The 12,764-nt window shown below is 40.3% G+C and overlaps 1 protein-coding gene across 1 annotated transcript in view; it reads right to left on the bottom strand.

The window, feature by feature from the left end:
* Positions 1-12,764, bottom strand: part of COL22A1 (collagen type XXII alpha 1 chain) — a 222,523-nt gene that overhangs the window by 192,644 nt on the left and 17,115 nt on the right. The window contains exon 2 of the mRNA XM_064644186.1: positions 3,781-3,945. Within this exon, the coding sequence (XP_064500256.1) occupies positions 3,781-3,877 (97 nt within the window). The 5' untranslated portion in view covers positions 3,878-3,945. The remainder of the gene's footprint in view (positions 1-3,780; positions 3,946-12,764) is intronic.

Below are 12,764 nucleotides of genomic sequence, written 5' to 3'. Positions count from 1 at the left end.
CTATGCCAATCCTGACTGTGAGTAGTGAAGCTTTTATGCTCTCTCTTGCATTAACTTTATAATTTATTTATGCTTAGTTAGAAGTAGTTCTTTTGCTCAGCATGATGTGTTGGTGAAGCAAGTCTATAACAAGATTATTGCAATTTTGAGGCTCTCTGCCACTGACCATTGACTAAAGGATGACTCACTGAATTTTGGGATGTCTTCCTTGACAACAAAGGGCAGCTGCCTTGTAAGGGAAAATGCCACTTATCCCCACAACCACCCCTTTGCCTGCAACCATGATATTTGTAATATGAGGCTTGTGTAATCCAAAACACAAATGTATTTTAATTGCAGCTTGCTTGCCCTATCAAGCCAGACTGGTCATATATTTGTCAGACACTTGCCAAAAAATTAGATCTCTCAGGAGATGTTTTTAGCTGTTTCTGAATATATGCAAGTCGGGAGGCAGTAGATCCATAAACATCCCACAGATGCCCAAGATTTATCAACATAATACCCTAACAGGACAAAATGTGTATATATATACACATGTTTCTTTAATTCATTGTTATAGACCATAATCCCTAATAAATTATGAATTTAAGACTGCAAGCTGCTCTACAAAGCCAATTTGATCACAACCACCAACGATTATTTCTCCAGTAGTTCTTGGCTCACATCATCTCACAAAGTACAACTGCTTGTTTAAACTAATGGTAAAATGCCTATTTTCTTACTGAATTCCAACATTTGAACCTACAGGAAAGTCAGAAAGCATTCCCCCACACCAAAATTTTGACCAAAATTTTGACCAAAATTAGCTCTGGTGCTTTTGCTCATCCTGGGTCTGTGACTCTGCCCTGAATGGAAGAATGCCAGAACTGCCAACTGCACTGGAAAGGAGAGAGTGGAAGCTCAGCCACATGAAGTGGATTTGCCTTTAGAGAAGAGTAAAAGCATCCCAAGTAGGTCAGTGCTCATGGTATTACATGATGGCTGTGAGAGTGATTGAATTTACACCTGGTGTGTGGCAGATGCTGATAAAAAATGAGCATCATCTGCTGCTGTGTTGGCTTCTGTAGCAGAGTACATCCCAGGTGCTGCAGTGGCTGTGGGAACAACCTAGGCACATGGGATTGAGACCACATTGGGATCAACCCATTCACGTGGGATCTCTTTGGAAATAATTTGTTGTCATGGTTTAACCCCAGCTGGAAACTAAGCACCACAGAGCCGCTCACTCACTCCCCCCCAGCAGGACTGGGGAAAGAGAACTGGAAGGGTAAAGGTGGGAAAACTCAATAAATTGTCTCAATTGAGACAATAAAGTTTAATAATTGAAATAGAATGCAATAAAATAAGAATAGGAAGAAAAAGAAATTGTAATAAAAATAACAAAGAGAGAGAAATAAAACCCAAGAAAGACAAATGACACAAATGAAAACGCTCACCACTGACCAACTGATGCCTAGACAGACCCTGAGCAGCAGCCTCCAGCCAAATGTCCCCCCAGTTTTATTTCTGAGAATGACACCATTTGGTCTGGAATACACCTCTGGTCAGTTGGGGGCAGCTTTCCTGACTGCGTCTTCATCTAATTTCTATGTGCAACTCTCCTCACTGGTGCGGTGAGGAGTAGAAAAAGCCTTGACCCTGTGTAAGCCCTGCTCAGCAGTAGCAAAACCAGTCCTGTGGTACCAATACTGTTTCCAGCACAGCCCCATACCAGCTACAGTGAATAAAATGAACTCTATCCCAGCCCAAACCAGCATGTGAGATTGTGTTCTGTGATGACATTTTGGGAGTGAGGGAATGTTTGCCTCTAACCACAGAGCAAGAAAAGTCTGTCTGGGAAAACTCTCCAAAGGTAATCTGAGAGTAGAGATGATGGTACATATCATTTTATAGAATGGGATGTAAGTTACATCACATCTGTGTGTATGAGCTAGAATGTCGTGTGGTTCCACTTGATGTTTTGAGAATATAAAGGATAGAATGTATAACAGTAAAAGGTAAGCAAGGAATCTACACTTGTCCACCTTCCCTCTCCAAATTCATTATTATCATAATAATGAATTATGTCTGAAAGAATCTTAATTAGGTGAGACTAAGTAGAGAACAAAACCCACAAGGTACAGACCAGTCCTATTGCTTATTTTAACCACTCACAGCAGGTGAGATGACTGCAATTTAAAAAAAAAAAACAGAACAGACAGAATGAATCCTGTCTATGTTCAAGGGCAACAAGCCTTAAAACAAGGTGGAGTTAAGGTTTTAAAAGTGATATGTATTCAAGGCAATATCGCAAGAAAGAAAAATGTGGTCTTTCAGGATCATTTTCTTGGAGTTAGTGATTCTTTGCTTACAGACCTGATGGGAGGGAGATGAAATGCTGCAGAAAAGCTTTTGGTAAACATTAATCTGCATTTTTAGCACTGTAAGGGCCACTGCTGGATAAAATTTGTTGTTTTCCAAGAACATTATAACAGTATTTTTTACTGGCAGAAACAAGTTCATGTTAAGGGAATATTGGAGATAATTCATAGCAAAGCAAAATTTCAGTTTTGTAATTGCAGACATTCTCTCTGAAAGCATAATTCAGGGAGTTGTATTGGTCCATTCTGACACTGAACCAACTGCTTTGCAATATTCCCATTAAAAATAGTTCAGAAACAAGCCATAAGGCCAAAATTATTTAAAGTAAGCATAGAATGAACAAATAAATGGCACCACTATATTCTGCCTATGACTGATCCAGAAGCAGAGAAAAAAGGTGAGATTTCACTTTGTTTGGTTACTAAGTATTTATTCTTGTTAAATTTCATCCAAAAAGCCTTCCATAGATCACATAAGAAAACTGTAAAACAGCTAAACTGCAAAACTGAGAGAAGGTCTAAAAAAGCCTTTTCTTTCTTATAAATCACCCAAGCCTATAGAATAACAGCTTTCCTAGAAAAAGAGACAGAAAACCTCCATCTCACAATGCCTTTGGGTTTTTATACCAAAAAATTGTGTGGATCTACAACCATTTTCCATTTCAGGTGTGGCATCACTGGTGCCAGATAACTCTTCTTACTTCTGCACAAAACCCAATGTGTCCTTGTTCTGAGTGCCTATAGCAGCAGTCCCTCAGCTGCACCATCCTCTAATGTATTCAGGGGCATTTGGGGCAGAGTGTTCATCAGCCCAGACCAAAAGCTATGCAAGGGGCCACGCTGGCAACTAGACAGTATAGAAACCTAGAATCATAGAACCTTTCAGGTTGGAAAAGACCTTTAAGATCATCAAATTCAACCATTAACCCAGCACTGCTAAGTCCACCACTAAACCACGCTGCTTAAGCAGCACATCAACATGTCTTTTAAATACCTTGAACCAAGAAAGGGTATGAACAGTGCCTTGGCCCTATTTAGCTCACAAGGAAAGTCACAGTCAGACAGAAGAGTCTGACTCTGACTCCAGGTCTCCTCTGACACTCCCAGAAGGTGATGGAAGAAGCAAACACCATGCCAGTGTGGAGTAGATAGAGCATATCCAGAGTAAACTGTGGTAAACTGCTCCTCTTGCTGTGAGTAGCTGAGCTAAACTTTCTAAGTCTGTAACAGAACAAGAGACCCCAGCTAAACCATAACCTCGATCCCTGACCTATCTCCATCCCTAAGGTCTTTTTTATGTATTTTCAGTAGTAAACATCTCGGGGTTTTTACGGTTTTTGTCCTAGCAATGATAACTTCTCAGCCACGGGAAAGCCCCAGCAGCTCCTGAGTATGAGGCAGTAACCTGAATGGTGCATACCTGCTCTTTGTGCCTCGATTCTCTCCTTGCTGAACATGAATATGAGAAGAACCAAGAGATGGGACACACGGCATCTTCCCGTCATGGACATATCCATATCTCCCTTCTCACATCAGCTTGTCTGTTCTCCGTGGTGGGAAGCTTGCTAGAAATCCAATCTGTAGCCTAGAAAGGAAAATAAAGAGCAAGTGTTATCTCGCAGAAACACAAATGACAGTAATGATGCAAGTCATGGGAGCAACGTTTTGGAGAGTCATCTCTTCTGCCTGTCATTTTACTTGACTAGACACAAACTGCTCAGACAAAGAGGCAGGAGTTCACCTACTTTTCAAAAGCTATACTCGTTCACTGGCTCTATTCACTGTGAAGCAGCTGAATGGAAACAGGAGAGAGATTACCAGATTATTATACTTTAATTGAGCCCACTGCCAACTACACAATCAGCGCACTGGAGTGGAAACCATTCCTGACCTGGCCCTCCCACGCATTCATCATTAGGAGATACACAAGGCAGAGACCAGATACAAACCAGTACAAATCACACACACAACCCACTGCCACTTCACCCAGTGCTGCTTTTGGTTCTGGAGTCTCAGAAATGATGAATGCTAAAAATATGCTGATGTTTTCATATATCTATTTATTGTCATCGGTCCTTCTCTGTAGGAGTAAACTCAGCAGCTTCAAAGCATGTCTTTCAACTACTTAACTTAAAGAAGTGCAAAAGCACAGGTGGGTGATCTTCAACATAAGGTTTGAATAGACTTTGAAGCTACTGAAGTCAGATGATGTAACAAACCAGGCAAAGTGGCTGGGCTGTCAAAAGTTTAGCTGTGTTTTATAACAGTAAATCAACTCCTTTATATAAAAGAAATAAATCTATTATTAACTTATAGCTCTTGTTTGTTTGTTTTGGGGTTTTTTTGTTATATCATGAAGTCATTGCAGTTTGATCTACTGTGACACATACAGAGGGGAGAAACCAGCTTCTACTCTTTCTTTTCCTCTTTAATGATTCCAATGATTTCTTTGTCCATTTTCTGGGGGAAGTTCTGCCTCCTCTGTCTTTTAATTTGCACGTCTGCTTCTCACTGTTGATAGCTGGGGAGAAGTCATGAAGAGGACACTGTGTGATGTAGATCATTGCTGCAGGGCCGATTATGCATTCTAGGATATTTCTTTTCAAAGCCATAGGGAATCATAGACAAAAAGAATGGTGGTGTCAGCATTTGTTCAAAACCAATCTTGATCAGTCAAATGTTGGACCTATCTCTACCATGTAAGTCAGGAATAAAGTGCACGTTGTGCTGGTTTAGGAAATTAAAAAGGGAAAAATATTACGAAGTTGTGGAGATGTAGCTATAAATTCTTATTCCCACAGAAAACTATAGGCTCTTTTGTCTTCAAAAGTTCATATCACATGCAGATGAAGAGAAAAGCAATACATATAATAAACCTTTCACTCTGCAAATAAGACTTGGAAGTATCTGCCAGCAGTGGAACACAAATTCAAGAAAGAATTAAAAAAAACCCTTGTATTTATTCATGTACCAACCGTAAATCCAAAGGACATGAGCAGGTGATGTAGTTTACACCTCAGCCAGATGATGTCCCTACCAGACAGCAAGGTGCTCAGGTTTGAGCCAGCTGGAAAAGCTGCAGGGTAAAAAAGGCATGAAAATACCACTGTGCTCTACAGTAGTTAGAATTTCCTTCTAAACAAGTGCATTATTGAAATACTGATCAGGCAGCCACTTGCAGACAGATCAGGACAGGCTTATTTTACTTAAAATACCTTTGGAAACCTTCAGCCCAAAGTTTTTGCTTCCCTGGATTTTTTAGGAAGCATTGTTTTCGGGCACTGGTGATGGGACAGCAGGTCAGTGGCAGCAGCAAGAGCTGGGAAACCAGATCTGCTGAGCGACGTCCTGCACTTCCAGCACCGAGAGCTCAAAATGTCCTTTCTCTGTGTCTGGGCTTGCATGGCTCTGAAGTTTTATAAATACATTCTTAAAAACAGTCTTGGCCAGCTGCTAACCCACATGAGGCCAGGGTAAAAGGAGCAGAGCACCAGCTGGTGTCAGTCAGCAGAGCAGCATTGGGATTGACTGACGCAGGCTCTGGAAGCAGCGGATGCAGCTTGGTGGATGTTGTTTGCTTGGTACATGTGTGACTGCCCACATAACCAGGTCTGAGATCTGTGTCTCTAAGGTGTCAGTCCTCCCCACTCCCTGCCAAAGCACTTCAAGGGCTCACTGCTGTATTATAAATGCTGAAAGGTGTCTCAGAACAGCCATTTATTCTAAAAATAGTGGCAAAAAAAGCACCACAAATCAAATCATATCATCTGCTTACCTATAATCATAACCTGGGGTGGCTTTAATGCGCATTTATGGTTCAATATTATTCTTGCATTCAGGCCAAAATACATAATAATATGCTATAATCCAATTTTATAACATTGAGAATTGAACCAAGTCTCTTAACTTGCAACAACTTTATGTACAGGTGGGCCAGTGAGAGAAAATTGCCCCATTCACATCAACAGGACTCATAACATGGCAAGGAAGCTTTCAGGGGCATTAGAAGAAAGTCTGAAATTAAGATATTTTTGGTGATGGGTTTTCCACACTGGTTTCTTTCCCATCTCAGTATGTCCCTGAGCCCAGTTTGATATTATAGCAGCTGTTCACCATTTATCTCCCTTTCCAGGAAAAATGGTCAAAAAGAAGCCAAAAGTGGGACAATTTAGGTATCAGAGTGGTCCAAGAATTTCTGTTTAGTCGACCCTGTTTCCAAATGGCCAACATGGATTTTTTTTATTACTATTATTTTTAAATCAGCCTATCATGTGGGAATAATTTTCCTAAAAGAAGCATAAGTCAATGTTCATAATTTAAAAATACATCCCATTTTCTTTTTTTCTCACAAACATCACTTTGTGATTCCCTTGTGACACATTAGGATGTATTAAGTGACATTGCAAAAAGACTTGACAAATCTCATCATGTCTGAGTTTATTACCAAACTGTGGACTCTGTGTCTGAGGCTCTGTTTTTAATAGTTTAATGGAAAAAAAAGAGGTGAATAATTCTGGCTACATGCAAACGTGATGTGGGAATGGCATCCAGGATGAGAAGCATGCTGGTAAATGTTAAAGTGAGCTCTCTACATTTAAAATACAAGTACAGCACTCAGCTATTCATACCATCTCACAGCTGAACAAACAATATGCAGAAGATAGACACAAGCTCTATATAACTTTCAGCTTTAGTATGACTTTTTGGGGGGTTAGTATAGACTTTAAGGTCAGTTAGAATGCGTGGTAAGGTCTCTAGTTTTGAACAATAAGTAAACAATCTTTGGGGAATGTAGTGAAAAAAGCAGCATCAAAAAAAAAGAGCCGAAGGACAGCTGGGTCTTCGCATCTCATCATTGCGACTCAGAGAACAAGGAGGAAAAACTTGTGTGGAATGGGAGAAGTAAAATTGTTTGTTTAGAAGTGGCATCATGAAAAAATAAAAGGAAAAGAAGGGCAGATACAAAGAATATGTCAGAGAAGAAAACTCCACAGCACTTCTAGGAGACAAAATTGAAGCACGAACACTAGATATACCCCATCTCAGACTCTCCACAGACTCTTCTGTCCTGGTTTGAGAGACACCACCAACAGTAAAACCCACGTGAGTTAAAGATGGAAAAAAACAGAACACTTTGTGTGATCTCTTTCATCCTTCAGAGGAGTGATTCAGCCACAAATATTAATAAAGCAAAACAAAATAAAACTGGAGTCATAGTAAGACGAGCATTTCAGGAGCGTGATTGAATAAAACTGTTTCTGTCTCATGCGAGTAAAAGTTCAAAGACCCTACAGTGACAGTACAAAGACCAGTGAATCAAAGTAGAATGTTAAAAGCATGCCCAGTTATGGACTTTAGTCCCCTCATTAAAATATGTGAGCTCTTACTTGCCTTTTGCTAAATTATACCACTGAACTGTTTGTCTTACTGTTAAACTCAAGGGGGGCTGATTCTATTATTGTGCTTGATTTCATCCATTCGTCTGCTGCCACTGAACATCACCATATGCGATATAAATGTTGTAACTATGCTGGCATTCATAATGTGATTTTAAATGTCTTTGGTATGCTCCTCTGAAGAAGAGGTTAGCCGGGGGTGAAAAAGACAGTGTCCAATTATACAGCTTTTCACACACACATAAAAAAGAAAAACAAATATAAAACCCGGCACACTAATACATCTGACATCTTAGTAGAGTCAGCTTGTTGATTGTGCCTCTTTCAACTACTGAACTAAGCAATTTAATTATCTAAATTATTGCTGATATGAGCAGGAAGCCAACCGTATAAAATAGAGATGGGACTTTCTTCCCTGCTGATCATCCCATGCGCTCATATATCTTTGTTCTATGATTTTTAAAGAAATCACCCGATGGCATTTCTGGAAGATGTGCATCTTCCCAGGCCTGACCCAAGGCCAACTGTAGTTAATGAAAAGAGGGACACTGATTTCAGTGGACATTGTTTAAAAATCCATGTGAATAATAGAGCAGAAAATTCTCTGCTAACACCAGAGTTGTTCCTGAGGTACTTTGTTCAACTAAAACTGATCTAAAGTCTGCTGAAATCAAGGAAGAGACTGTCATCAGTTCCACAGTATGTTGGATGGAGACATTCATGTACCCTGCTGGTAAACAACTCTCCAACATCTGCTCTAAGTGTTGGTGCAGAGGATGGAACATTTCTTCTTTTTTGCAAAGATAGAATCTTAAGAGTTTTTTGGGTTGGAAGAGACCTTCACAATCATCTTATTCCAACACCCCTGTCATGGGCAGGGACACCTTCCACTAGACAGATTGCTCAGAGCCCCATCCAGCCTGGCCTTGAACACTTCCAGGAATAGTGCATCCACAGCTTCTCTGGGCTACATCACGTCTCAAGAGCAATTTCTATCCCAAACCCTAAAAAACTGATCAGATGCAGTGAGATGGTTGACATGAATGTGAGTCAGAGCAATCTGTTAGCTTTATGAGAGATGAAATAGGGTGGTGAGAAAGATCAGTAGACCATTCAAACCCATCAATTTGTTTCCCTTAGCTGAACTCTATTACTGCCCTGAGGTTCTCAGTGCTGGAACTACCTGGGCCCATGAATGATTAATATTGCTGCAATTGGAAATAAGTTTAACTGTGCAAGAAATAAAGTCCATACTGACAAATTAGGAGGGGAAAAACAATAAATAGCTGTTCCCCGAGTGACAGATGCCTATCCAGGAGAGGGAACAAAACACGAATCAAATAGGAAAAAATAACATAAAAAAGAGTATAACCAAGCATCCTACAGGGCCATAAAGCATACTCCAAGGATTAACTCAACACAGGCATTTCCTAATTTGTGTGTGTTCCACTTTGCAGCCAGAGAAATGTTCTTTTAACCTCTGTGGTGCTGCATGTGCATACACAAGGAATCCCAAGAGAAGGTCAGAATTAGAATTCAGCCACTCTTGACTCCTTAACCTATGCTTGGATCATGCATTCCACAAACTGATCCCTCATAGATGCATTTACCACAGACACTTTAAAGCAAGCTCTTACTGGTTGCCTGCAAAATGACAGTTCTAAAATGCCCTCACTGCTAGAAGAGGGCTTTGCAATGTATTTTTGCCTGCTGCAGCCACATACTGTCTGCAGACTAAAACCTTGATGCAATATCCCCAAGTATAACTTTTCAGTGTTTTATCCAGAGGAAGTCAGTCCAGATTTAAATTGTACTCTTGCAGTACGTCAAGCTTAGAAATCTTTCTACCGATTAGCTAAGAAACCCCAAAATTAACCTGCAATAAAAATCTGTATGATCTGTGCGATAGAATCTCTCTTTGGCTTTGTTATCATTGATCAGTCTGTAAGAACTGCACCATATGAGCACATGCTCATAGACAGCCAAGTGGTAACCCCTTCTCACTTCAGCTGATAAGGAGTTTGAATTTCAACAGAAGTTCTACATCTCAAACTTTATTTCTGTATAAAACACTATTCCTCAAGCACTTGGTTAACCTGACTGAAATAGTTATCCAAGAAAAGACTCACAGGAAGTGTCTCAGAGTATATATGAGGTCTAAGGGATTAGGAGAGCTGATAAGAGGAAGCTTTGCATGTCTGATTTGGAAAAACAATACCTGAAAGCAGGGTTTGCCCAAGAACCAGCACTTGTAATGCTTGTACTGACAGCTTCTCCCCCCATGTTTATCTACTCACTGGTAACAGCAGGAAGAATATCTTGAACTTGAAACTGAAGTAGTAGTTCAATACTTTTAGATGCATTTTTTTATAACAAAGTAGCCTCTCAGTGCTGCATTTTGTTTGAATCAAATTTTTCCCTTATTTTTTACTTACTTTCCTTTGCAAAGCACTAGCCTGAACCTGCTTAACATGGACCAGGGAGTCAGGAATAGAACAGGATACACAGAGGTCAGTTAACTTGTCATAATCTTATTTGGACTATCTTCTTCTACCTCCAAAAACTTCTCAAGCATATAATTTAAGTCATACAGATTGTAATTCTATTACAAAACATGCTAGTACATATTATGCCTCTGCAATGGCTCAGCCTTTTGGGTGCAAATATATTTGAATCTTGTGGATATTAAAACAATAATATTATTAGATACATAATAATTTTTGAATGCAGTAAAGGGAAACACACCCCAAACTAAATCACCAAGTAGCAAGTGCACAGCTCACCCATCTAAATAATGACTGTATTGGATCTGGCCAAGTTGAAAACCTTATGATATTTTTTTTCTACTTCTTTTACACATAGCCCAATGCTGAAATGTCTCTCATGTTGTCACTGAAGCAGGGTTTGCAGCATACACATGTCCTAGAAATGGAAAACCCATCACAAGTGCTGGTAATACAAGGCACGCTGGCTGTTTGGGGTAATAGATAACATTATTTACAGACCTTCATAGGAAGAGGAGCCCAGTTCATACTTAATTTAAATTAACTGCCACTTCTGGCTGCAGGGTGTCCAGGTTAATGAGGAGTGACTTAGGCAAGACAAAGACTGAAATGAGGTCCACAGAGGAAGCCAATAGTTCAAATTATAGAAACCGTTTGCTGTGGAATGGAAAATCCTGAGATTTTTCCTTAGTAATACATGTTCAGAGTGTCCTTAGTGCCATATACGTGAAGCATGTGGGTTTATTACATAGTTACAGAACATCAGTCCTTTGGCCTAAGCCCTATAACCTGTATGGGCAAAGTCCTACAAATCCCATTTCCTCTCAAGCAGAGGCAGAGCAGTTCCAACCTACATTAGCTATTAGGAAGAAGCTTTTAGCATTGAGCCCCTGGAGGCTATTCAATATGAGAGTGCTCTACTCTTAGAGGGCCAATTTCCTGCTTTTTATATCCTCATGGAAGTTCTTCCAGCTCTTGGAATGAAATATAATATTTTCTTTTTCAGTACAGTAGAGGATTATGTCAGTAAAAAGACCCATATGTCATGGCTTTATATAGTTAGCTAGCAGAGCTGGAGCGAGGAGTTGGGATGGGGTAACAGTCTAAATTTGTTTGGAAAATAGGTGACATACTTTCTAACAAAGAGGAGCCTGGTGAACGCATTTCCCAGAACTCTTACTGGGGCAAGGAAGAATTGCTTTGGATTCTTTGCTCAAAAATGAGCTCATACCAATTGTCTGTCGCTCTCAGGGTTATTAACAGGGCCATGCTAATTGAAAATGTACCACACACTCACCTACCACTTGCCAACACTTCTACTGAACTATCCAGATGACAGAAAATTTCCCAAATGCAGGAACAGCAATGCCTCCTACTTGCACCATGTGGGTGAATTTCTTCTCCACATGTTCCAAAAAGTTGATGGACATCTAATGTCATGAAAGTTTGTTCAAAAACAAGTGCATTTGTTTAAGAGATTTAATACTGCAAATTCTTTCCTTGGCCTAATTTCCGTGGTCTTGATCTTTGTAAGGAAACCCAAAACTCTACTGTGGACAACACACCAGCAAAAGTGAAGGATAGCTGAATAAAGGCCATGAAAATAAGGGGTATCTGCTGTCACTTGTGGAGGTAGAGAGAACAGAGTTACACCTTCAGCCTTGCCCTTTTCTAAACCTTTCCCTCTTTATCCAGCACTTCCACTTAGTACACTCTGCCTGAAATCCACCCAAGGTGAATACCTCCATGCTCTTGTCCACTGAGAACAAGAATGGCCATTTCTCTTTTAAAATACAAGAAAGAAAAAGGACATTCTTTACTATGAGGATAGTGAGGCATGGGAGCAGGTTACCCAGAAAAGCTCTGGTGTCCTACCCTTGGAAGTGTTGAAGGCCAGGTTGGACAAGGCTTTGAGCAACGTGGTCTAGTGGAAGGGTGTCCCTGCCCATGGCAGGGAGGCTGGAACTAAGTAATCACTTCCAACTCAAAACACTTTATGATTTTATGATAACACAAGATGATGAAGAAGACACTGAAGAGAAGTAAAGGGTCTGTAAGGGTCTGAAAGCTTTAAATTAAACAGGAAAAAATGTAGCATGTAAACTACCCCTATTTTCTAACAGAAATGTCTCTCTTTACCACTGCCACTCACATAGAAAGAATAAGATACAAAAACTGGTGCTCTACAGCCCATCCACAGCTCTCACACCAGACAACTGACAGAGGCAAGAGGGCTGTCACTTAGGAGTTGATAAGAAATGTCACTATCAGCTACCCCTGCACAATAGCTGGGTCTGCCTCTCTGTGCTTTAGGCAAGGGCTGGGACAGTGTCAGGTCAGTAATCCTCATGTTGGTTGGAAGGGGTTTGAACCATTTCAATTCTTACCCCTTTCCACCCCCTCCATTCTGCTTCTTTCCTTTTACTTCTTCCCACAAGTGTCAGAAATAGCAGCAGAAAAAGAGAAAGCAGAAAGGGAGTGGGCCATGAAAAGAATAAAGGAGT

The sequence above is a fragment of the Pseudopipra pipra genome, chromosome 1, assembly GCF_036250125.1.
Source record: "Pseudopipra pipra isolate bDixPip1 chromosome 1, bDixPip1.hap1, whole genome shotgun sequence".
In the NCBI taxonomy this organism is placed as follows: Eukaryota; Metazoa; Chordata; class Aves; order Passeriformes; family Pipridae; genus Pseudopipra; species Pseudopipra pipra.
This window is presented reverse-complemented; position numbering and strand designations above follow the sequence as displayed.